The sequence below is a fragment of the Pipra filicauda genome, unplaced genomic scaffold (assembly GCF_003945595.2).
Source record: "Pipra filicauda isolate LSUMZ 115617 unplaced genomic scaffold, ASM394559v2 scaffold182_size1470994_pilon, whole genome shotgun sequence".
In the NCBI taxonomy this organism is placed as follows: domain Eukaryota; kingdom Metazoa; phylum Chordata; class Aves; order Passeriformes; family Pipridae; genus Pipra; species Pipra filicauda.
In genome coordinates, this window is record NW_024104290.1 from 636,506 (window position 1) to 662,630 (window position 26,125).

Genomic DNA, 26,125 nt, shown 5'->3' on the forward strand with positions numbered 1-26,125 from the left:
TTTTTTGTTGCCATTTTTAGTAATAATGGGAAAATACTTAGGTTTTGTAACAGCTGTGCCAGGTTGGGGAGGAAACGCCGTCAGCTGCCAGTTCTGCTCTCACGTGGCACCAGCACATGGAGTGCAAAAGAAACTGGAGTGTTTTTCCTCAGGGCCTGCAGTTGCTCAGAGCTTGGGGGATGTGGGAGAACCTGACACCTGTATTTTACAGCCAAGCCCTGGAGCAGCAGCCAGGGGTATGGAGGGTGTCAGGAACGGCTGGTCCTTATTTCCCTGCTCGCTTCGTGAAGCAGGATTTGGGTGAAATCCCAAATCCCAGCACTTTGCTCTTCCTTTGGGTGCCCAGAGCTCACCTAGAGCTGCTCCCTCCAGGCAGACAGGGAGAGATGCAGCACTTCTTGCTTCCAGCACAACCGTTTTCCAACTTCCTTTTTTAGCCATGTGGAGCTGGAGGGGCCTCAGAAAAATGAATGTATCGGGCAAGAAGCCAGTTACCTCCTCACAGCCTGAGCTCTGGGCTGGCTTCACTTTCTGTCCGATTTGGAAACAAGGAATAAATTGATTTTTTTTTTTAATAATTTTTTTTTTCTATTCTGTGGTCTGTGGAGGGTTCCAGTCTCTGGAAGTCAGCACAGTGTGGGCATATGGCCTTTTTTCCATGGTCTCCCCTTGGCACTGAGTGGTCCCTCGCATGACATTCCACAAACCTCAATTTTTTCAGGAAACAAAAGGACTGTGCCTTCAGTTTAGCTGGAGTTAAGCTTGGCCTTATGGTGAGGGGCACTGAGAATTCCTGCCTTCTGCAGGTGAGAGGTTTCCTGTGCTCCCTCTGATTTGGGTGGAATTAAGAATTATAAATCTGATTCCCAACTTGGTCAGCCTGGTTGTATCCCTAGTTATCCATGGGCAGGTTGTGCTTTCAAACCTGTTTTCTTTTTCCTTTGCAAACTGAAAACAGTGTTAATTGGGAGCTTCAGCAAAGGGCTGTGAGGAGAACATGGAGATTTTAGCAGAGGGAAGCTGGAATTTTTTGTCTGGTTCATTGTGCACCGTGCACAGGGTCATGTTAAAGATGTCTTTGCTTATGGAAGAAAAAAAAGTTAATTAACTGCCAGTGGATGAAATCTGGAAGGTTTAAATAAGTAAATAAATGACTCTTTATTGAATGCACTGTTTCATTTTCTTTGCACTTTTCTGTTTCTCTGATATCCAAGTCCCTGAGAAATAACAGGCTTGAGTATCCCAAATTCCTGGATTTGCAGAGGTGCTCAGGGCCTGCAGCTGTGGATGCCCTGGGTGAAGGGGATGAGGGTGAACAGCAGCTTGGGCAGGCAGAGAGAGAGCAGAGGGCTCAGTGGATTTATCAGGTCTTTGTTCTCACTGAAAATGCCTTTTTTTAAGCAGGGGGGGAGAAGCTGTGTCAGCTCCTATTACAGAAAATGGCTTTTCCTGGAGAAGTCAAGCCAGCAAAACCTCATGAGTGCTGCAGAGAGTAGCCAAAGATTTTTGGTGGCTTTTCGTGGCAATTCTGGGCTGGAGAACCCTGGGAATTTTTGAAGAGAAAATTAACCCATTGGAACACTAAATTGGGATAATTCAAATTCCTTGCAGGAAAGTGTATTTTGTGGCTTTTGCAGAGAGGGTAAACCCTGTAAACCTGGGGTGATGTTCGTTTCCAGGATCACAACAGGGAATGGAGCCAAAGGAAGCAAACTGGAGTGTTTGAGCTCCCCAGTTCTTGCCTCACCTCCCCAAATTAGAGAATTGTTGGATAATGTCAAGTACTCTGCTAAGGTAAAACATTTGCTTTGTCCCTTTCTGTGCTGCTTTCTGTGGTCAGTTGTTTATTTAGATGTTTTTCTGCTACTATGAAATTCCAGTGTTGCCCAAACAAATCTTGGGAAACCCCAAACGTTCAGTAGTTATGCTTTTACTTGCAAACTCAGACAACCAAGAAACATCATCAGGTGATGTGTAGCTGATGTTTAGTTTTCTTGTTTTATTGTCCTTGTTTAGTTTTGGAGATGGAGAAAAGCTGGTACTGGAGTGAAACTGGAGACAGCTGTGACCTTCTCAGAGATACTGTCAGCAGGAAAAGAGGCTGAATTCATCCAATAAATTGGGAATTTTCCCCACAGACCACCCATGCTGGGGGAGCTGGGAGGGGTGGATGTGGCTGACAGATGGCTGGAGTTTAGAGAGTGAGACTTGGAGTCACAGAATCACAGAATATCCTGAGTTGGATGGGACTCATCAGGATAAAGTTCAACTCGTGGCCCTGCAGAGAACACCCCAAAAATCCCATCCTGTGCCTGAGGGTGTTGTCCAAACACTCCTTGAGCTCTGGCAGGTTTGGTGCTGTGACCACTGCCCTGGGGAGCCTGGTCAGTGTCTGTTTGACCTGCTGGAAAACTCAGAGGAGGATATAAATGAAAAGGGATTTCTGGAGGGCTCAAAGCAGGGTCAGGTTATGTCAGGCTGCTCAGGAGCTGAGTTTGGAATAGTTCCAAGGGTGCTGGTTCCATGAGCTATGAGCCCCAATCCTGGAATATGCTGAGTGGGATTGACCGTTCCCATAACGAATAATAACCACAATAACCCTTTTTAGGACTTGTCTCTCATCCAGCTTTGCCCCTCTGAGAAGTCTGGCTCTGACTCCTTCATCGTTTCCTTGTTCCCTCTGTAAGCTTTACATATGCATCCCCCAGGCAGGCAGGTTTGCTTACACAAATTGGAAAGGACAGGAGTGAGGAGCAGAGAAGCTGCAGCTTGTCCAGGAAACCTGACGTGTGCAGCAGGGCTGGAGGTCCTCTTCTACCTTGAGCTGTCCTCCCAGGAACTGCTGTGCCCTCTTTGGGGTCCCCAGGGAGATAAATGTACTGGGATGAGTCCAGCTAAGGGCCATAAGGATGATGAAGGGACTGAGTTCTGCTTGGAGCAGGGAATTGGACTGGATTTTCCTGGGAGGTTCCTTCTGTCCTCCTCTATTCTGTGGTTCTAAAGCACTTCAGGTAAAACTGAGATATCAGGAGTTTATGGCAGGTACCACAGGCATTTTATTGTCCTCAACAGCAGTGGCTCTGATAGATTCTATTATGATCACAGCAGAATCTAAAATACTTTTTCCCAAGATAGACTATACTTTACTACACTATTCCTATTTTTTGTTATCCTTCCAACTTTTCTCTGCGTTTTCCAATATTTATTCAACATCAGCTTTATGCTAAGTCAGGGCTGCTGATAAAACCACTTCTTGATGCTGAGGAACTCCATTGCCCAACTTGTGGTGGGGACCCTGAGCCTGAATAAGGACACGGGAGAGGTTCAGTGATGCTTTCAGGCTGGTCAGAGCTCTGAGGAGAGCTGAGAAGGAGGGTGGAGATGGAGCCCCAGCAGTGGAGCTGGGCCATGTGTGCTCCATTCCTCCCAGGCCTCTTCCCTCTGCTCCCCCTGACCTTTCCAGCGTGTTTCCCGATCGGATGCCTGACCTTTTCACATCCAATTAGCAGACTGGTTCAGCCATTGCCCGAATCCCATTTCTACCCTCCTCCTCCCCCCTCCAAGCCCCTCTTCATTTCAGCAGCTTGGAAACCCTCTGCTTGCTCACCAGGGCTCTGTGGCTCTCAGACAGGGCTTTTTTTTGCCTTCAGAAGGCTGATCCCCAAGCTCTGCTCTCCAGAAGGGCTCTGCCTCTGCAGCCTCCCTCGGAGCATCCCTCTCTCCAGGGAGGGATGTGTGCCAGGAGCTGGGCTGCTCTTTCCAGCAAAGGTCACAGGAATATTTGGCAGGAGTGCTGCTGCATCTTCTCACTCAGGGTCCCCCCCAGCAATGGCCCTGGGCTCTGACAGATCCTGGTTGCTTTGCAGAACCCTTGGTATTTGCAAACATGCAAAATAGATGTAACATGCAGTTCAGCTGCTGGCAGTGCAGCCCGTGGTGGGCACGGGAACATCTGCTTCCCTCCCAACCTCATTCCCACTGCAGAGACACTTGGATATGACCATTGGAAACTCCTTTGTGTGGTTCAGCTTTGGTAGATTCGGAGCTGTCTGACCCTGGAATAGCATCCCTCTGTCCCCCCAACAGTTTGCAGGTTATACTTATTTATTTAACTCAATAATAAGTATATTTATCTATTTATTATATATAAATATATTATATAAAATATATATTATATATAAATAAATATAATATTTATTTTATATATTAAAAATATATAAAATATATTATATATAAATAAATATAATATTTATTTATTTTATATATAAAATATATTATATAATATATATTATCTATAAATAAATATAACATTTCTTATATATAAAATATATATTATATATTAATATATTATGTATAAATAAATATAATACTTATTTTATATATTAAAATATATTACATAAAAATAAATATAACATTTCTTATATATAAAATATATATTATATATTAATATATTATACATAAATAAATATAAAATTTATTAATTTTATATATAAAAATACATTATATATAAGTACACATTATAAAAATAAATATTTATTTATTATTTTATATATAGAATTATATCATATATAAATATATATTATATAAAGAAATATAATATTTCTTTAACTCAAGGAATTCTGAAGCTTTGTTTTGGTCTTTCCACCTGCATGTACGAAAGCCCATTAAAACTGGATTTGAAAAGTCTTATTTTGAACATGTTTCTGTTGGAAGTGAAATGGAGCTGCTTTCTGGTTTAGTCCTTATGCCTTTTCCAAGCATCCTACATGGCAACTTAATTCATGCTTTGAACTTTTAAAGGTCGGGGGGTTGATAAGTCTACACTGAGATCGAAGAAGAAACAAATTTTATAATTAAATAAGTTGAAAAACCAATGAACACATTTTTCCAGATGTTCTTAAATGTTCCAAAGCTTTCACAGAAGCAGAAAAAAATTAATATTTGTTCATTTTCTTATGCTGTTTCTTAGGCTGCAGCACTGCTGCAGTTAAACAAGTTTATTGTTATAGTCATGTCCTTTTTAGGTTTGTAGGCTGTTGTGAAGTGGAAGGGATCCAGGAGCTGGAATTTGGCCCTGAGCTCCCACCCTGCAGTCCTGGGGGGAGCAGGATCCTCCTCACCCTGTTCCCTCAGCCCTGTGGCAGTGCAGGAGAACACCTGAGGTGTTCTATACATATATATATACATGCAGGGATCTGTTATACTCTGTACTAAAGAACATTTCCATTTCCCATGTCAGACTTTGGAGTGTTTTCCTGGATTTCAGGATCCCTTGCAGCAGCTGTGCAGCGTTGTCAGCTCAAGTAGCTGCTGTGCTCCCCTCTGGAAAGCTTTCCCTGCAAAGGGAGAATGCTTCCCAAATTGGGCTTGTCTCTCTGAAGTCCGTGCAAGTTCTCAGGAGTGCAGTCTCCAGGCTTTTCCTTGGCTTGTAAATATTACTGGGAAGAGGCTGGGGATCGTTTGGAGCACGGGGCCTCTCCCAGTGCTCCCAGGCTGCTCAGCACAGCGTGAGCTCACACACAGCGTGGAGAGCTTCAGTGGATTGCTTCCTAAAGTGCAGTTGGGTGTCTCTTCCAGCGTTTGCAGAGGGATTTACATTCCTCAGCAAATCCCAGTTGCTCCATTTGCAGCTCTGATTCAGAAAGTGGGATTTAGGGCTCCGCCTCCACTCGTCTGAGACCTCGGTGTCGTGTCCAGATGCCAGAAGTCCTGGTAACTGTGGAAAAAGTGAGGGAGAAGATGCAAATGTCCTCAGAGTCTGCTTGCAGCTGGTACAGGGATGTGCCAGACTCGGGGGGAGACATAGGGAGGGAACTGAACCACGGTGACAACATCATTAAGAACTTGATCCCCCTTTTTTAGTTCCATCTCGTTCACAGTGAAGCCAGTGAAAGATGAGGATTAAGAGAAGGTGTCTCTTTAGTTTTCTTACCTCTGGAGTCAGCAAATAAGAAGTCATTGATGCAAACCACACCAGCACTGGTGAGAAATAAAGAGCTGCATTGCCAGTGCCTGTGACCACAACTCTCCTGGAGTTCTGAGCTGCTGCTGTTCCTGGTCCTGTGCTCAGAGCTCAGGGACTGAACCTCAGGTTCAGCTCTGAAGTGTTTAAGTTGAATGTCTCATTCACAAGACTTCTGGGGGTGATGGGGAGGAGCTGCTGCTGTTCATCTCCTGCCTCAGGGCAGGCTGTGGCCCAGGCTTTGAGGCTGAGTGGATATGAAAAGTGACAGAGTGCTAATACATTAGGCATTCATTTTGTATCACATTAGTGGGGCTTGTCGTGGATAAGTGAGATGTCAGCCCCTGTTATGTGCAATTAGGAGCCCACAACTGAACATCTCAGGGAGGTAACAGGGATGTGCTGAGCAGGGACTGGAGGCTGTACCTTAAAACTACATCAAACTTTGTTGGAAATGAGATCTGAGAGGAAGCTGCAGGAAGGGATGAAGCTCACCTGTGAATACCCCGGGTTTCCTGATACCTTTTTTTGGCAAGTTTAAAAAAAGCTGGATTTCCACGACAAAAAGTAGCAGAAAAGCACAGTTAATTCAGTGCTTTCTAGTTAACATCTTACACTGGGCTAAGGGATATAAAAAAAGAGAGGGAATCCTCAGTACAACTGGTTTTATTGGCAATCTCTATCAATCTCTCAAGTCTCTTCTTCTCTCCCCAATTTTCGGAGTTACCTCAGCTGATGCAACCCACTCCTTGGATTTCAAAATGGGTGAGGAGAGATCTGATGGACAAAAACTATTTTGAAAACAGTTTTGTTGCTGTCTCTTTTGGTTTGTATTCTGGATTCTGCTTGGTGTCTGCCTTGGGCAGATAACTTCATTTCTGTGTGCCTTCATTTGTGTGTCCCTGAACTGACAGCAACAATAGGCTCCCTGGGAGACAGAGGCCTCATTTCTCAGACAAAAGACATCCTAGAAATTATTATTGAAACCACATTCCTCCTCACACTTTCAAGCCTGGTTTGAAACCAGGCAAAAGGAGTGAAATTCCTGATGTTCAGGGCTGGAATGTGCAGTTTTCTTGCTTCCCTCAATACAAAGCTTTAAGGTGCATGAAGTACTGTATTTATCTCACAGGCTTGAAGAGAAAGGGAATATCAGGCAGCCAGAGGTGCTTCATCCCTCAAGGAACCTGAGATCTGCACTGACAAGGTCTCTGCACACATCTAGTCCTCACAGCTTGAAATCAGCAGCTGCATTTCTGAAAGGCTTGGCTGAGCTGTGTTGCTGTAAACAGGAGACACCTGGACCATTTCACTGATAAAACTGCCTGGACTAAAGGCAAAGGGATTTCACACGTTCCCCTGCCCAAGCACTCCGTGAACCATTAAATTGGAAGATGCAGTTCTGGTGCCTTGTTTTCTGTTCTTGGGTCTCCGGGGATGTAAACCCACAATCTCCTACATGCACTTGGTTTCTGAAGTGCAACGAGGAAAAAAAGGAAAGCCACAGCACACCCAGAGCTGCCTGGGAAGGCCCTCAGCTAATGGAATGCTTCAATGGGCTTTTTCCCAATATTCCCAAGTCTCCCTAGACTTTGGATTCAGTTGTGTGGGTTGGTGTTGAAGGCAAACTTTCTGTTGGCACTTTCAGGGATAGAATTTTACCTCTTGACTGTATGAATGTATAGGTAAGATCCTTAGTTGCATGTGGTTTCTGGGTGCTGCAGGACCACTTTCACCTCTCTTAAATTCAGGGGTTCCTTAGTGGATTGTCCTCGGGGAATTTGCATCCTTGCTGCTGGGGGCATTTGTGAGACCCAGACTTGCCCTGACTGGACCATCTCATGTAGACATTTGTAGTACATTTAGACACACATTGTGACACTGTGCTGGTACCAATCATTCCTCAAGTCCCTTCCCTGGGTCCTCCAAGGATGCCCAGGGAAGGATTGGTGGGTGACTGCTCGTGATTTTCTGTTCACAGGACCCGTGTATCACCAGCCAAGTTCCAGCCCCCTCCTGCACTGCTGCTTAGTTGTTGCAAACCTCTAAAATTCAGAGCCTTTGCTTTGTGAAATGTGTTTTTTTTTCTGTTCTCCTCGGGCCTTCCTCACTCCTCTGCAGTTCCAATTCCAAACGTTTCACGTCACCACTTGGAAACTCTGCCACATGCAGGGCTCTTCCCTTTCTTTCTGTCTGAACAGGCTCCTCCAGCACATGTGGTTCCACTTACAGAGCCCCTGCAGGGCTGTGTGGATTGGGCTGGGGCTGGGCTGACCTCTCTGTTCCACCACAGCCAGCCCGTTCCGGGGGGAGCTGACTCTTATCTCCCTTTTTTTTGGTATTTGGGATGCTTTCACTTCCCAAGGAAATTCCTGCCATCAAAGGGGAGCCGGCTGCAGGCAGCACGCACTGGGGCCAGGGCTTGGGCACTGGGAGCACTGGGGCTCTCGGGAGAAGGCAACCCTTGGCCTCTGTGTGTCTGCCAGCCAAGGAATACACAAAGCAGATGTCCCAGAGCACAGCCTTGGCTCGGGTAATTATCCTTAGGAGACTTGGCCCGCCCCCACTTGTGCAAAGAATGCAGAAGAGCTGTCTGTCTGTAGGAGGACACCATTCCATGTTTATTTTGGCCCCAGATGCTGTCAGGGTAACTATTAGGGCTGTGTGGTCTGAGGATGAGTGGGGTGTCGACCTTCTTGAGTCTGGAATAAACCAACATATTCACTGTCCTTTCTCCACAGCAGAAACTGGGGGAAGAAGGAAGAGTCCCAGGGGAGATCAAAGCTCTGATGTGCCCGTGTCTGTCATTATAGAACAGCACTGGGAGGGGGAAGATGCTTGGCTTCTCAACAGAGTTTAATTTTAAGGCCCACTGAGCCTCAAATACTTGACTGTCAAACCAGTCCGGGGTGTCCTCAGCACTGAGCTGATTTAGCTCCCAAGTCACGCAAGCAGCTCTCGAAGTTTCGCTCGGGATGGGACTCTTTGGCCATAAAAGTACTTGTCAGCCTCCTACTCAGGCATGGAAAATTCTGAATTTGCTTATTGCAAAACGCTCAGGTTTTGCTGGTTAGCACTGGGTGGGGGAGAGGGGGAAGAGGCTTTTGCTTCTTCCTGAGGAAAGGTAGTAAATCATTTCCTACAGGGCTCTAGCAGGACTGAACTCTAACAGATGTGAAATGTCTTAAATTCCTGGAATGAAGGGGTGGTTCGGAGCTTCAACTGTCCTGGGCTTTTTGTTTTTTATTCCACAAGATGTTATTTCTGTATAGACATGATTTAGACCTCTTCTGTTTTCAGATATTCCACAAGATGTTGTTTCTGTATAGACATGATTTAGACCTCTTCTGTTTTCAGATGCTTTGATTTTAGCACAAGAACAGCGAGGCAAAAGTGCAGGATTATTCACCCAGAGGAACACTCCGGTGTAGTTCTGTGGATATTTATTCCCCCTGGGCTAATTTAAACTTTAAGTAGGCAGTTCTTGCTGATTTGGATTATTTTTACTGAAATGAGGTACTTAAATGAGTACCTTAAATGAGTTCAGCCTGAAGGTCTAGCTGAGACCAGCTCTAACATGGGACTGTTGGATGCCCTGAGGTGTCCTGGCTTTTCAGTGTGTCATTCAGAGGACTACAGGGCCAAAAGCTCCTTCTCAGAAGGATCCCATTTTCAGACAGTGCAATGACAGACGTGGAAATGACTTTTAAGAGTATCCCAGGAAAGCCTCTAAATAAATCAGAGCAGGGAATTATTGGTTGCACTTGAGAACTTGTCTGTAGGGCAACTGTTCTTGTTTCAGAGGGGATGTGATGAGCCTTGACATCAGTGGTTATTCACTGTTCCTGTCACACTCTCACCCAGGAAACATTCTGATATTAATGAACAAAAGCAGGCAGAGCACCTATCTCAGGTGGAGTGGAAATTGTTCAGACAGTGGATAAACTGTGTGTGTGGATACCAGTGGAATTCCTGCCCTTGCTGGTGCAGGGAAGATTTGAGTCTCTTCCTGAGTCTCTTCCCTCTCTCTGGTGCTGGGACAGGACGTCTCAAGTTGCAGCAAAATTACAGGTTTTATTTCTACTCCTCCTGGGACATCAGTGTCTTGGAATAGCCTGCTGCAAATGTCATCCTTGATAAAAAGCCAAGGTAAATTATAGTAAGTGTAGCTGAAGAATAAACTTCGCTGGAGCAGCTGAAACTTTTCAAGGCCCATTTTGGATATTCATACCCTAAATGTAGGTATGGTTTGGGCCAAGTTTACAAAGGATGATTATGCATTTCTTGTATCTTGATTCTCTGACTCTTCCCCAGGCTGTTCCTCCTGATTCCAGCAGTTAAGTGATACAGCACTACTTATTACTTTTTAAAAAGCATAATCTATTTTTAGCATTGCTCCCTAATCCAAACCTTCTGAACTTAATGAAAGATTTAAATCTGGAAGCTCTTTAGCTTTTAGGATGTGAATTTGCCTACAAATAAAAATGTCAGCAAAACATTCATTTCCACTTTGATTCTGCTTGTCTGTTAATGTATATTTGATGTTGGTATATATGTGTGTTTGTGTATAGACATGTACTTGTTATTGGATGGGCATGAAAATCAAGTGAGCCTCATGTACAGGAAAGTAAGTGTGAGCAGGGTATGGATTCAGGCATGAAAACACTACTTTGGATGATGATAATCTGTGATAAGGCCAAATACACAGTCCCAATTTACTCAGTGTTGTACAGGACGTGGCTCCTTCCCTCCACATCCATGTCAAAGGGCTGACTCTGCTGAAATTCAAACTCCTTTAAAACACAGTTTTGAAATCAGTGGTCCTTGCAAAATGCTGAAATGAGTTCTGGGAAATACTTTAAGGCTGACATCTTTCCACGAGAGAGACGCAGGCTGTTGCCCACATCTTTTTTTTACTCTAAAATCTGCCGTGCACGTGAGGCAGAAGGGGCTGAGAGGGCTGAAATCCCTTTTTGTGTGTCCTCCCCCTGCCAAACCCGGGTGGGCGCTGCCTGCGGTGCCTTTGGGCTTGTTTAAAATCTTTGTGGCTCTGTGTTCCTTGGAGATTTAAGCATCGGTGAGGGCTGAGACAGCCTTTGTCCTTGTCTGCAGGGTGTCGGTGAGTTATTGTGCTCTGAACAATAGAGGGAACAGTCAAACAAGGCAAAGTCTCCCCCCCGAATGCTGAACATGCTCTCCTGTGGTGTGGCACCAAGCCTGGCACTGCACCCAAGGCTTGGGGTTTTTTTCTAAGGCTCCCCAAATGCTGCGGTTGGAAAACAAGCAGGAAAAACAATCCCACCTCTTTCTGAAGTCGTGGGACGGGGGCTGAGTAAAAACCTGAGCAAAGCTGGAAGAAGCGCTTCCCAAATTGCTGCTCCCAGCACAAAGAGCTGCCCACAGGAAGGGGAAGAGGGTTTTTCGGGTAAGAACAGCGGAGCCTGCATACATGTGGCGTTACTCCTGGATCGGATTTCTGGGAAAATCATCCATTGTCTCATCTCTCGCGAGCCAGATCCAGCCCTTCAGGCTCCGGGCGGGCTCTGCCCTCGCGTGGCTGCGGAGCTTTGGAAAGAAAGGGTTTGGAGCCGCTTGGGCACCATCCAGCACAGAAAGGGGCTCCCAGGGGCAAATTCCTCTGCAATCCATGTGTGTCCCGGCCACTGCTGCTGGAAGGGGCTGTCCATAAGCAGACACCCTCCTCTGGCAGCCGTTTAAATAAAACTTAAACTGGGGAGGAGGGAGGCTTAGTTAAAAGCATCCCATTTCTCCGACCTGCTTGCATGGTCTCATCTACACAAATATAACTTCAGACGGCCTTTATTCTTCTTTGAATAATAAACCACTTTTAATAACCTAGAAGGGACCTGCATATGTTTCTAGCTGCTTTTTCTATTTGAGGTATATAAGGGAAATTCCAGCACGTGTCTAAAGTTAAAATTTCCATTTCATCCCTGCTTGTTACCGCAAGACCCTCCCCAAACTGTGGAAAACATCAGGATTGTTCACGTTGAGCTCTCTCTGGATTTTTCACGAGTAATTTCTGTAACTGGCACCTCTCTGGGTACTTTTATGCAGCTGTTCTGAGCTTCCTTTTAATTCTGTACAGTTACAGCTGCCTGGCAAGAAAATAAAGTGAGTGTCTTGTTTAAAACACCAGCAAAACTTAAACTTCTTTGGGAGCTTGTGGGCATTGTTACACCACTAGTAAGGATTAAAGAGACAAGACAAGGGGGTTTTAATAAGACTTTTAAAAATGATGTTATAGAAAAGTATGCACAGTGTACAGTGTGTGAGGATCTGGTTATTGGTTTAATGGTGAATCGGCTCCAAATTATTTCTGATTGCAGGCACCTTTGAAAAATAGAAAAAGGGAGGCTTTAGAAATTTGTAGTCATTATTTCTCTTCTCTTACTCCCATTTAGAAGATGAGTTCTGAGGTAGAAGGCCCTTCCTCAGGGATGTTTGCTGGGAGCAGTACCAGACTGTGAGCTCCCCTAAAACCGGTGTGTCCAAGCTAGAAAGGAATGGAAATGATACTTCTTACACCCTCTCGAGCGGCGATTTTTAATGCTAACCGAGACTTTTAATGTAAAGTCAAGTTTTAAACCGCAGTGTGCCCAAACCCGCAGCGCTCCGCTGGCACCGGGCTTTGACAGCGCCGCAAATGGGATGCGAACGGTCCCTATTGTGGTGGTTAAATTAAGGTTATTGATCACCATCTAACAAGGGCCGGCGTTAATGAGGGCGCTAATGAGGGCAGCCCGCAGCAATGGGAGCTGAGGGGAGAGCAGGGCTCGTCCTGGGCACGACGTGTAATTGTATTTGGCAGATGGAGCTTTGAGAGCGGCGAATCCAGTGATAAACTGGATTACTCTTCCCTTTAAAGAAAGCAGCTAATGTGGCTGAAAAGGAGCTTTCACTGTCATTAATTCATGCCGGGATCAATGCAGGGGAGGAGGGATTAATCCTTTGCAAGGCTCCACCTGTCTTGTAATTCTGGGTGTTCTATAAAGGTGCATGAGTGTAGTAGATGAAACCTTTTTATAAAGTGTTTGGGAAGCATAAATTAGGAGCTGGGGGATGCTCATGGTAACAACTCAGAGGTAGGTCTGAGAGTAAAAGGAATTTTCTAAAAGCCAAATTCTACGTTTTCTAATTTCCAAAAGGAATTTTCCAAATTGCTCCTGAAGGAGCAGAGCTGAACAAGTGTCGTCTTGGATGTAATTTTTCTCTCTGTCTTTCACTTCAAGGTAAAGGGAAGGCTGAGGATCCACTCTTTAAATACAAGTATAGGAACAAATTCAGCCTGTGTAACAGGAACAGCTTATGCTCCTGCTGTGGGCTGTGTGTTCAGTCACAATGTGACTTCCCAGGGCTGTGAACTCTCCCAGTTTCACAATATTTGGCCCAAGAAGCAAAATATTTAATCTCTCTTTTCGCAGGGAAAAAACCCCATGTTTTTAGGATTTTCTCTTGAACAACAAAACTGAAGAACAACCCAACTGCCCTCTGAGGATTCATACCCAGGAGGCAGATGGCATTTGTGCCCTAGAAATCCCCGTGGAAACCTGGTTGGAAAATATTTGGTGCCAGGGCAGACCTGGGGGATCCCTGCCCCCAAATGCCTGTAATTTTCCACACCTCTGATCTTTTGGGTCAGTTTTTAACTGAGTTTGAACTTACCATGGCGTGTCCACGTTCAGAAGTTGGAGATGGGCAAATCCAACCATTGATCCCTGATTTTTATTCAGTTTTAGTGTGGATGCAGTGTCAAAACTCGAACAGACAGTGCTGGCCGAACATCCTATTTTTCTGCGGTGTATCATCTCCTGGGCCAGGTTTTAGGGCGTTAACACACATTTTGGGTTTTTTGGCTGACATTTCAAGGGCTCTGCTTCCCTCTAGTGGGTCCACTTGGCACTTTCCTCCCGTTTTTCTTTCTGTTTAAAATCCTGACAAACGCTTTTTGGCAATTTATATTTTTTCCTGACGTTGCTGTTCAAAGACACTTCCCTGTCCTACTTGTACCACGCTTTTCTGAAGTTTAACCCTCTTCCTCCCAGGCCGGTCTTTTATTTCCAGTGCTGAAATAAAAGAGCATCACCACGGAAGAGACTCCAAGCCTTGTCAGAGTGACACAGGGATAAAGTGATGGGCTCTGAAGGATATCTGGGTGGAATTACTGCTTTTAAATTAAGGTGATAAGAGGTGAAGGCAAAACTGAGGGGTTTATCTGGAGTGCACAGAGGGTGTGGGTGTGAGTTCAGTATTGACAGCTCTGCAGTGTGAAGCCATCTGCTCTCCCTGCTCCAATATGGGTGTGAAAATGCCTGTGTTTGTAGCAATGTCCCCTTTCATCAGCTGCAATCTGCCCAGGAAGCCAAGCTGGTGGGTTTTCTTTGATGCTGGAAGCAAAGGAGGAGGAATCCAGCCGAGACCTGGCTGGTGAGACCCCCCAGGGCAGAGATGCCCCCCTGAACTGTGACCACTGGCATCTGTTTTCCAGCTTCCTGTTCTGTTTGGATGTGCAAGGCTCAGACTGAGTTTAAGAGGGTGGCTGAGGAAAACGTGACCCTGCCCTGTCACCACAGCCTGGGCCTCCTGGAGCAGGGCAGCCTGGACATCGAGTGGCTGCTGCACATCTCGGAAACCGTGCAGAAAGCGGTAGGTTGGCTGAGAAAATCCTCTTCTTTCTGCCTTCACACCACCAGCCACTGATTTAACAAAACTCCTGTGATGATCCCTGCAAGTTACTCTGCTGACCTTCAGAAAACACGGCTGATTTAGAGAGATTTATCACGCATAAAGGTTATTTGATAGCCACACGTGCTGTGTTGGAGCAGGTTCTGTTACAATCACGTTTCCTTTATCCCAGGGTGACTGATAATATTTCAAGTTCAGAACTGCCCTTCAGGTTTTCCAAAACGACCTTGGGTTTTGCAGGCCCGGTTTTTGAATCCCTGGTTTCAGGAAAAACATACAGGAGTTCAGTACTTATAAAAATGAGGTCTGCAGTAACTTAAATTAGCTCAGCCAAGCCTACAGACTGCTTGGATATATTGTGACATGAGCTGATGTCTATTTTGACAGTTGTATAAATGCTCCAATCTCTAGCATAAATACACTTTATGTGCCATTCTCAGACTAGAAATCCAGGTTTAATTTTCCACCCTGCCACAGGTTTCCTGTGTGACCCTTGGCAAGTCACTTAACCAGGCAGAACCTTGGGCTGGAGTTCCTGGAAAGGCTTTATTTGTTGTTCTGTGTGAAAGTACAATCCCAGCTGGCTGTCAGTGCCTGTCTGTGCCCCTCAGGTGATCACCTACTCCGGGGGCCGTGTCTATGACGACCTGAATGAGGAGCAGAAAGGCCGTGTTTCCTTCACATCCAACTTCCTGGCTGGAGATGCCTCCTTACAGATCATCTCCCTGCAGTCCAGCGACGCAGGGAAGTACATCTGCAAGGTGAAAAATGCTGGGCGGTACGAATGGTCTCGAATCACCCTCAAGGTGGTAGGTAAGGACACTTTATTGCTAAAAAAAAAAAAAAAAATAATTCCAGACTCGCTTCCTGGAGAGAGATTTATTTCAGCAGGGTATAAATGCACAGAGACATCTCACAGTCAGGTTTCCCTGTCCAACTCCATGTCTGCCTTTGTGTTTTTTTGGCAAAGGACAGGCCACAGGAAGAGCCTAAAGAGTGGGTTTGAGGTAAGTGATTATCCACAACAACATATGAACTGTTCTTTAAATTATCCCGATGATCTCATCACCCAAACTGGGCTGATCACCCTGTCCATATCTCCTGCTATGTGCTGTGAGTTCATGTCCCAGGACCCCAGCCTGGTCCCAAGTCAGTGGAGGTGACAAATAGGCTGCCATAATTAGTATTTCCTTTCCCTGAGTTCAGCTCATAGGTTGGCTTTTCCATGTACACTGTGATCCCGTGGAAGAAGTGCTGTGTCCTGACAGGTGCTGTGGGGAAAAGGAAGAAATGGGGAAGTAGGGGGAGGGAAAGGATGTTCTCTAAATAGTGCCCAGAAGAGGAATGTGGTGGTACAGCTCCACAGAGTATCATAAACACACTGAGAAGTTGCACACAATTGCAGCTCAATCCCCTAAAATCCATCACTGGTGTGATTCCTGAACACGTTCCAGGGAAGGCAGCTCTTGGAAGCTGCTTCAATGACTGTACCTTGCCAAAGAAAGGGTTTGCTGTGTTTGCATGACCTGTCTTCTGCTCCCCCTAGAGAAACCTTCCAAGCCCAAGTGCTGGCTGGAGGGGGAGATGCTGGAAGGGAAGGAGCTGTCCCTGCAGTGCCGCTCTGCCTCTGGCACCGTGCCCATCTCCTACCGCTGGCAGCGCATCGACGAGGAGGACAGAGCTGAGCACCTCCCACCCAACTCCAGAGTCAGTAAGTCCGGGCATTGCCTCGATTCCACAGGGACAGTTCCTCAATTCCAGAGAGGCAGTTCCTGAATTCCAGAGGGGCAGTTCCTCAATTCCAGAGGGGCAGTTCATAGAATCATAGAATCACAGAATCAGCTGGGTTGGAAGGGACCTCCAAGATCATCAAGTCCAACCCTTGATCCAACCCCGCCGTGGTTCCCAGCCCATGGCACTGATGCCACATCCAGTCTCTGCTTAAAAACCTCCAGGGATGGAGAATCCCCCCCTTCCCTGGGCAGCCCATTCCAATGGCTGAGCACCCTCTCTGCAAAGAAATTCTTCCTGATCTCCAACCTAACCCTCCCCTGGCACAGCTGCAGACCCAGCCCTCTTGTCTTGCTGATGGTTGCCTGGGAAAAGAGACCAACCCCCCCCTGGCTCCCCCCTCCTGTCAGGGAGTTGCAGAGAGTGAGGAGGTCTCCCCTGAGCCTCCTCTTCTCCAGGCTGAGCCCCCCCAGCTCCCTCAGCCTCTCCTCATAGGACTTGTGCTCCAGTCCCTTCCCCAGCCTTGTTCCTCAATTCCAGGGTCAGTGAGTCGGGGCAGTTCCCAGAGCTCTGGGAACGTTGATTAATCCCAGTGGTGTTTTCTCCCGTTTCAGACATTTCTAATCCTGGGCAAGTCCTGCTGAAGAACCTCACCCAGATGAGCACGGGGTTGTACCAGTGTGTGGCCACCAACGAGGCTGGGCAGGAGAGCTGTGCTGTGCAGGTGACAGTGCAGCGTAAGTACTGCTGCAAACTGGGGTTCACACACGTGGGGCCACACCTTTGCCCTTTTGTACTTTAATCCCATAAAACAGTTCTTATTTATACTTATTTATTGCAGTTAGGGTTTGCACAGCAGCCCTCTGTATAACCTAGAGTGATAAAAACATCACAACCTAAAGTGACAAAAAACATCACAACCTAAAGTGACTAAAACATCATTTGGGCTCAGATTTTTCGGTCTGTTAGAAATGTTGATTTTCAGAATGACTAATGGCATAAAAGGAGGGAAAACTGTGAGTTAAAGGTTCCAGAGCCTGCAGCTTTTGAGGTACTTCTGGCTGGAGTGGCTGCATATTGTTCTCAGGTATAAACTCCTTCTGTGGATGTTCCATCAGTTCAATTCCAAATTATTTATCTGTTGCACTCGGGACACTGAACTATCTAAAGACAGCTGGAAGGGCTGATTGTGACACACAGTAACGTGGAGCAACTGTTGACATTTTGGTTTTAATCCAAATTTAATAAATTCTGTCCGGAGCACCAGAAGTTAAAATCTGTGTTCTAGCTGATAAAACCCATAAAGGGTGGAGCGTCCTTTGCATATTCATGCCAGGAAAAGGGTGGAGTTTAGCACCTAAAAATCCCAACAATAGAGTTTAGCAGCTCTCAAAGGAGATCAGCAGGAGCTCGAACTGCTGTGATAAAAGACTGCTAATGGCGAGGTCTCTTCTTGGAGATTCCACAGCTTTTGGAACTTTTTCTGCCCGACCGAGCCTGAAATAACTGGAATACGGTCACGCAGCAAGGAAAACCGGTTTGCCTCAGGCATCTGAAGTAAAAGCGTCCGGGCAGCTTTTATGCCAATTGAACCGAATTGGTTTAAAACCTCACTCGGGTTTGCTAAACCCTCCGTAGGGACGAGCCTTAAGGAAACAACTTTTAGCCAAGCCCAGCCCAACCGACCAGAAGTTGTCATAAAGTATCAACCAAGGGCCCGTAATCGCTGGGAAATGTCTCATCTTTTCTGTTTTGGAGGAAAAAATGCCACGCACAGGATGCTCTTTTCTTTCTACCTCTTTCTTCCTCTCTCTACCCCAGCTCGGGTCACTTTTTCCCCCACGATTAAATAATTCTTTCTGGAAAAGGGGTTGTAATCACTGCAGGGTAAGTTGAAGGGGGGGAAAAAAAAATCCTCCCGGGGAAACATTCGCAGTTCAAACACTCTCGTGCCTCCAGGAACCTGCTCGGTGCCGTGTTCCACATGTCTGTGCTTTCGGTGGCTCTGTGCTCAGAGGGGAGGGTTTTTCCTCCTCGTTTCACTCTGACCCACAGCTGAAGGCACAGCACTTGTGATCCCACCCTTCCAGAGCTCTTCTCACCCTCAGCTCAGCTTCAGCGACAGTGCCTGGAGATAAACTGGTTCAACTTCTGTGTGGAGACACACCTAAATAAACAAACTGGCACTGATTTATACCCGGTGCTGTAAGTTGTAGTGGCGACTAGAACCCGACCGCGCAACTCCAGTGAGAATTTATCAACTAATCCATCTGTTTTCCGGACAACAGATGCCCAAAATATCGGCATGATCGCCGGGGCAGCGTGTGGGGTGGTGGTGGGACTCTCCCTCCTCCTCCTGGTGGTGAGGCTGACGATAAGGAGGAAAGAAAAGAAGAGATATGAGGAAGAGGAGGCACCAAATGAAATCAGGTAACGCCTTGCACTTAATCCCCCACCTCCCACGCTCCCTCCTCGCAGTTTCACACATCTTTTCAGTAAGGATTTAAGTCCCTGTAAGTAGGGATAAGTGTTGCCAAAGTTTGTTCTAAATAGCTTTTAAAGTCTCTGTGAAATAGCACTGACTAATTTCTTCACTTGTGAGAATCTCTGTGAAGACTTTCCAGAAAATCAGATTAAACTTCCCCCCCACACCCCCGGGGCAAATCAGCATAAAACTCTCTCTCACATTTGCAATTTCAGCATTTTAAAGCATTTGCATAATCTTTTACGCTGTTAAATCCAACCCACTTGCCCATTGTGGCTCTGAGAGGGTTTGGGGGGTTTTAGTTCTCCTTCTTTCTTTCTCCTTCTCCTTTCTCCTTTCTCTTTCTCCTTTATCCTTCTCTTTCTCCTTCTTTCTTTTTCTCCTCCTTTCTCTTTCTTTCTTTCTCCTTCTTTCTCCTTCTCCTTCTTTCTCTTTCTTTCTTTCTTTTTCTCTCTCCTTCTCCTTCACCTTCTTTTTCCTCCTTTTCTGTCTCCTTCTTTCTCCTTCTCCTTTCTCCTTCTCAATCGCAGTTTTTATTGGGAATGCTCCAAGACTGGCAGGTTCTCTCAGTCCTCCTTGAGCCTTCTGAACAACTGTGCTCTGGATTTAGCCTGGGTGAGCAATCCTTGAGCTGTCTGTGAGGGGAGCAGTCTCACCCCGGCAATGCTGACACATGTCTTGGAGCTCATCTGTTCCAGGCCTGCCCCTTAACTCCCCTAAGCAGAGATTGGTCTCCAGCCAACCCAGCCTAAACCCCTCAGGAAGGAAAGCACTGGAAAGATCTATTTCCAGGAAGGAGTTTTAGCTGCTCCCGCCCTGGAAGAAACAACCCCCGTGCCTTGATCCATCTTTGTGTCTATTTGTATGACTGCCCTCATATGACATCTCTGTAATCCCTTCAGCAGCTGATTCCTCTGCCTCACACTCAGGTTGCCAGCCTGAAAGCAGCCTCTGCTGATTCCTTCCCTTCCCTTTTTCCTGCTTTCTTTGCTTTCTCACCTTGCATGAATTTTCAGTTGGAGCCTCACCCTCTTGTATCACCTTTTCACGCCTGACTGTTACATCCTCTCTCTCTTTCTCTCAGGACCCAGTTCTTGCACTTCTTTCTCTACCCACAGGTTATTTTAAGTGGAAGAACTGGTTTCAGCTAGTCTTGCCCAGGCCATTTCTCATTATGAGTCAGGATTACAGAGCAGACAGTTCTATCTGAGCTGTTTGCAGTGACACTTGGTATTTGTTATTTGTTCCACACACAGAGCTGTGTGTGTGTTTATTCCAAACCTGTTTGACCAGCAGCTCTGCAGGGCAATAGGGGGTTCAGTCCACCAAGTTACAGAGCACAGAATTCAGAAAGCAGATAACAGAAATTATTCCTGGACAGATACTCCCTGGTGATTTGCAGCTTCAGGGAGCAACTGCTTATGGCAGTGGTGAAATGAGGAAGTGGTGTTTGAGCCCCTGCCATCTGTTTGGTTGCAGAGAAGATGCAGAGGCACCCAAGGCCCATCTGGTCAAGCCCAGCTCCTCCTCCTCTGGCTCCAGGAGCTCCCGCTCAGGTTCCTCCTCCACCAGGTCCACAGCCAACAGTGCCTCCCGCAGCCAGCGGACTTTGTCCACGGAAGCCACCCCTCACCTCACCCCTCCCCAGTACAGCCAGAGGGCGATGGAAGGGAAGGAGACGGAGCCAAAGAAGGTCGACTACAACAACCTGATGAAAATGGGAGCCACGCTGGTGATGGTGCCTGCCCAGAGCCGGGCCTTCCAGACCGTGTGACCCTCGGGAGGCTCCTGCCGCCCAGAAACACTTCACACACCACCAGCCACATAGGAGTTGTTAGATTAGCTAATTATCTTCCTGGTCAGCTTCATTTTAATCACTCGTGATTATTCACACCACAAGAAGCCCTCCCACTTAACTCTCGTACATCTTCCAGCACTGAGGTTATGATACAGGATTTTCTTTTATTGAAGTTCCGATACGGGATTTTCTTTTATTGAAGAAAGATACATTTGAGGGAAAAAGGAGCCATTTGAGGAAAAAGGAAGCCATTTGAGGGAAAAGGGAGCTTCTTTTTAAATTATCTGTTATTGGTTTTTTTTTTTTTTTTGGAAATGGAACACTGAGCATTTAAAAACTGCAACAGCAAAGCGCTGTGCAGGTGAAAAGAAACCAAACCTCAGGATTTTTTAAAAGGGATCAACAGAGACATAAAGATGCATAATGTGCCAGAGAGAGGTTTTGTGGGGAGGGAGAAGTCTCTTGTACTGGTTTTGGAGAACTTTCTCAAAGATGCATGGTCTCACCTGAAGATTTTGAGGGCAGGCTGGTGTCCAGCCTCAAAGGGGACTGAAGGTGCTTCACGTTTTCTCCATTCAGTCTTCTAGTGAAATGCTTTTGGAGGCTAGAACTGAAGTGGAAATGAAAGGATCACTCCAACAGGTCGGGAGATGCAGTATTAAGGCAAGTGTCTGAACTGAACTCTGTATTAAAGAGAAAGGACCTTTTATGTCAAGAAAACAGAGGTGCTTTAATTGCCAGAATAAACTTACTGGTGCACCCAGAGACACGGCCTGGAGCCTGCTCTGCTTTCATGGCCAGCACTGCAAAGCCACAGAAACCCCTCTGGAGTGGGGTCTGTGGCAAATGAGCCTTAGTGACATGAGAACTGGGCCCTGAATCCAGGAGGGAGGCAGTTCCTCAGAAGGGAAGGGTCACCAATCTACCAAAAAGCCTGGATGAAGCATTTGGAAGATATTTGTCCTTGGCAGGTGGCGAGTTCCCCAGTTTTGGGGTGAGCTGTGCTGCAGAAGCCTTATGGAGAGCTCTTCCCAAGACTGAACCAACAGCACTCTTGAGGTGGCCTCCAGGTAAGACTGAAGGACATGAGGAAAACACACCTGGGACAGGTAAACCAGCACAATGCTGCTTCCACTAGGAGATATTTGTGTGCATTGTCCCATTCCTACACCAAATGCTGGGCCACGTGCTATAGCTGAGGCTTAGACCTTTAGCAAGGTTCTTTAAAAACTGCAAGAATTGTAAAGAATATTTTTTGTGATTAACCAGACTAAACATTTGCAAGGAACATAAAGTCTTACACTTCAAGTTGAAGGCCAATAGGAAAGGATGGGAGACAGATGCAGAGTTCTGTCATTTGTATTTTCCTCTGAAGGACTTGGCTCTGACCACTGCTACACACAAGACACTGAGCTTGTAGGTTTTAGATTCCTGTATTCCTGGACTGATGATTTTCTGTTAAAAAAAAAGAGGGTGGACTTTTTTTTTCCATTTGAGGGGAGGGAAGGTTTTCTTCAATTTGTGGGATGAGTCTATAGAAGATGGACCTGCACAGAAAAACCACAGATCTATAATTCTTTCACTCTAGGACTGTAATTTATCTCCTTTTTTGACTGAGGGTTGGAATTATAACTTCCTCACTTGAGATCTTAAACAACCTGATCAAAGCCAAGCCCTGCTTGGGCTGCTTTCATATGGGAAATAGATTTCAAACTTGCCCTCTACTATGTGAGAACTGCTTTTCCTAGGAGCAGTCACCCATTTTCATCAGATGTACCAAAATTTCACTCGCTTTCTCTACCCCAGAGTCAACCCTTGGCAGGACAAAGTGCTGATGTTGTGCAGGGAAGACAATCCTGAGTCACAGGTTGAAGCAAAGGAGATCTGGTGTGAGGTGTTTGATAAGCTGCTGCTTCCATGGTGTTGGATCCTGGTGTTGGATCCTCTGTCATTTTACCCAGAGAGCTTCCCTGGGTGCTCCAGGAGCACATTCCTGATCAGCTGTTCGTTGCAGCAGCTGTAAGTGCCTGTGATTCCTCTGCAGTTGCTCTTTTCCTGAGCCCTGGGGGAATCCCAAGAGCAGGAATAGGATGGCTGAAGCAGTTTGGGGCTTCTCCTGTGGCTGCCTATTGTGCTTCATGTCACCTGTGCTGCAGCTGAGGATCCTCACTCCGTGCACACAAACCCCCGAGTGCTTCTGTCCTGCCTGGGCAAGCAGGAGCTCCTCACCACAAACTGAGGGTGACAATTCCAACAGCTCAGCTGGTCCCAGCCTGAGAACCAAAGGCTGGCTTTGAGTCACTTGTAATTATTAGGGAGGAGGATCCTCTGTCTGCAGCCTGGAGGCTCGGAGAATGCACCAGCCTGCTCCTGGCGGAGTTTCTGGAGGCCTTTGGGAATTAGCTGCAGGACAGATCAGCTGTGGCAACCCTCTCCTGGTGTCCCAACCCTTCTGGAGCAGAGAAGTCACTCCTTGCCCTATGAGGCATCGGTGTGACTGCAGGGGCTGAGAGGTTTATGAGCCTTTTGGTGAAGGTCAGTTGGAGGAATGGCTGAAGCCTGGAGTGTGTGATCATTCCTGGCTGTTCCAAGCCCTGTTGGGAAGCAGTTCAGGTACCTGCTTTCCAGGTATCTGCATAGAAACCCTGCCAGAAAAAGCACCTCTCCTGCCATGCAACAAAGGTGTGTGGCCCTGCTTAGGGAACGTGGGCACCACAATGATTTAAAATCACTAACTCTGAGACACTGAGGTGCTTTCCAGCCCCCACATCAGAGATCTCCCAGGGGAACACAAAGTCAGTGCTGCACTTCTGCTGCCAGCAGGAAACCCAGAGGGAAAATTCATTACTCAAAGGGAACAGGAGAAAGAGATCATTCCAAAGGTATTCTACTTTCAGGAGTTGCACAAGGGAAGCAAATGAACCATAAGCCAAACTCTTTGTAAAATAGTGTATTAAAGCATTTACTGTCATATACCAGTTATTACTTGTGTGATTAAATGCAGACCATGTTATGTAGCTTTCTTTTTGTTTCTCAGCAGCTGAACTAAGCTTCCATCTCTTCTACCTGCTATAATTGGTGTACTTGTACTGTGTCCGAACAGCTCAGAGGAAAGCAAATATTTATTATTGATTCCTTTGAATCAATGATTTCATAATTTTTTTTTTGGTTGGTTGTTTTATAAATAAAGGTGCTGCAGTAAAGTGCTGCAGCTCAACTCAACTTGCACAGTGCTCCATCTTCTGTGGTGTGATGTATTACATGTTGTCAAGCTGAATCCAAGGGAAAAAATACAGAGTTAAAAATACCATTTTTAAGCCAATGAGGACTATTTGCATATTTGCATGGAAACATGGAGAAGCTGGTTTTTTTTCCTGGGTATTTTTCAGTCTAAATTACAGGCCACGGTATGAAATGTGTGAGACCTTGGGTGTACAGAGTGAATGGTGTTTTGTCTTCCATGGAGCTCTTCCACCTGAGATATTCTGGCTGAGGACTGAGGTGGGAAATAGTGCCAGCACAGATATAAACCCCTGGTGACATTATCCTCCCACTCCTGTGACCTTACTGCTGAACCAGCCGGTGTTTCACTGATCTCATGGGCTGTGAGGTGACAAGGAAACCTGGAACAGCCACCTGACCCATGCTCAGACAGTTCAGATCTTCTCTGCAGCTGAACAGTTTGAGGCAGCCAACAGGAATCTCCAGTGTGGGAGCTGGAGGTGGGATTTTAAGGGTAACTAAACGTCATTGTGCTTGATTTCTCTCAGCCTCCTCTCCCCGAGGGTGTTTTGCAGAGGTCTCCCCACATCAGCAGTGCTCCTTTCTGAAATCTGGGAGTAAAAATTGCAACATAACCAGACAGGATTTAAAACAGAACGCAGTGGTCTCATAGGTGTGTCCTGGCTGTCCCTGATTCATGAGAAAATGCTGTCACTGGCTCCCACTGGAGTTGGTGACATTAAAAATCCTGATTAGGGATTTTCAGAGGAGTGGAGCAGTTGCATACTTTTGTACAGTATCAGGAATCTGGGGTTATTTTTAACCTGGATCCGTTTGTACTGACACGCTGGAGGGGGAGAATGTGGTGGGAGAGGGAAGGGATGGCCTTGCAAATGTGTGATTTTCAAACTTCAGCCAGGGAGTGTAGATGCAAGTGTTGTATAAATAAATGTTGCTGCTGTGAGCAGGAGGAATGTCTTTGATAATCTCTATTCTCCTCCCAATTCTGTTTTAAACTCTTAAAGGAGAAGCAGTGCTTGATCCCTAACGTACTAAATTCACGTCCAGAAATAACTGGAATCAGTAATTTGAAGAAACTCCACACAAAATACTTAACAGTGTCCAGCCTGCCAAGCCTTAATTTTTCTGATACACAGTAAATGAGCTACTTTGGTCCAGTTGGTTAACAGCCTTTAATTCCTAATGTAATGAGTCATTTGCCCTCCTCCCTGCACTGACTCACTGCTGTTCCGGGCTCCCTTCACTTGCTATCACTCTGCTCTGCCAAGTGTGGTTGCACATCTAAATGTCACTGTGGAATTTCGAGGTGCAGGTGCTGCTATTCTTAGGTCCTGCTGGAATTCTGCTCATGATTTACAAACAAAAAAAAACTCCAAAGGCTAACAGCACTGCACCTGTGTGTGGTGTGTTGAGTGTGAGTTACACCGAGGAGCATCTCTGGTGTAATATGGGAGCAGGGTGTACTCTGGACAGGGTGTACCTGGTCAGGGGTCACGCTGAGAGCTCTTATCTTGTGTTCCCTCCTCCTGGTGACTCCCTGACTTTTCCACTTGCCCTTCACGCCGTGTAAACACTGGATGGAGTCCTCAGCCCGACCTCAGGTGATTCCTGACCTCTGCTCCAGCCTCAGGTGCTGGGACCATCCCAGTGTTTGTGTGGTGTCCACGTGCTCCCCTGATCCCAAGGGATGTGACACAGCCTGCTTTCCACATTATTTCCATTATTTCCACAGAAATAATCCCTGCTGGGAACTGCAAGTGAGCAGCAGGGACGTGCCAATGTGGGGGAACACCCTGTGCCTTGGCTTACTTTGGAGCTGCTGATGGATAAGGACAGTTGGGACGGATTATGGAGCAGGGAGACGCTGAGGTGGATTTTGCTCTGTGGAAAAACCCCGTGTCTCCCTAAAACACCACAAACGTGGTTTCCTGGGAGAGAAAGAGGGCGCGGGGACAAATCCGGGAGCCTTGTTGAAGGGAACATGGAGGACGGTGATTATTGTACCGGGGAGATCAGTGAGCACACGCTGCGGGGAAGGCTGTGGGGAGGGGCTGCGAGCACAGCAACGGGAAATGCCGCCATTCCCGGGGGGGGGGGGCAGGAGGGAATTCTGAGGGCACAGCGGGATCCCGGGGGCACAGGATCTCTTAATTATTAACGCTCATTAACCCCACAGGACCTCTGCGGTCCCTGCCCCTCA

General features: G+C 46.5%; 1 protein-coding gene across 1 annotated transcript in view; it reads left to right on the forward strand.

Annotated features, from left to right (window-relative positions):
* LOC113987884 (CXADR like membrane protein) overlaps positions 1-20,968 on the forward strand; it is a 38,711-nt gene extending 17,743 nt beyond the window's left edge. The window contains exons 2-7 of the mRNA XM_027721017.2: positions 14,472-14,629; positions 15,280-15,481; positions 16,215-16,379; positions 17,014-17,136; positions 18,688-18,829; positions 20,364-20,968. Coding sequence (XP_027576818.2) covers positions 14,472-14,629; positions 15,280-15,481; positions 16,215-16,379; positions 17,014-17,136; positions 18,688-18,829; positions 20,364-20,658 — 1,085 coding nt within the window. The 3' untranslated portion in view covers positions 20,659-20,968. The remainder of the gene's footprint in view (positions 1-14,471; positions 14,630-15,279; positions 15,482-16,214; positions 16,380-17,013; positions 17,137-18,687; positions 18,830-20,363) is intronic.
* Positions 20,969-26,125: the final 5,157 nt, after the last annotated feature.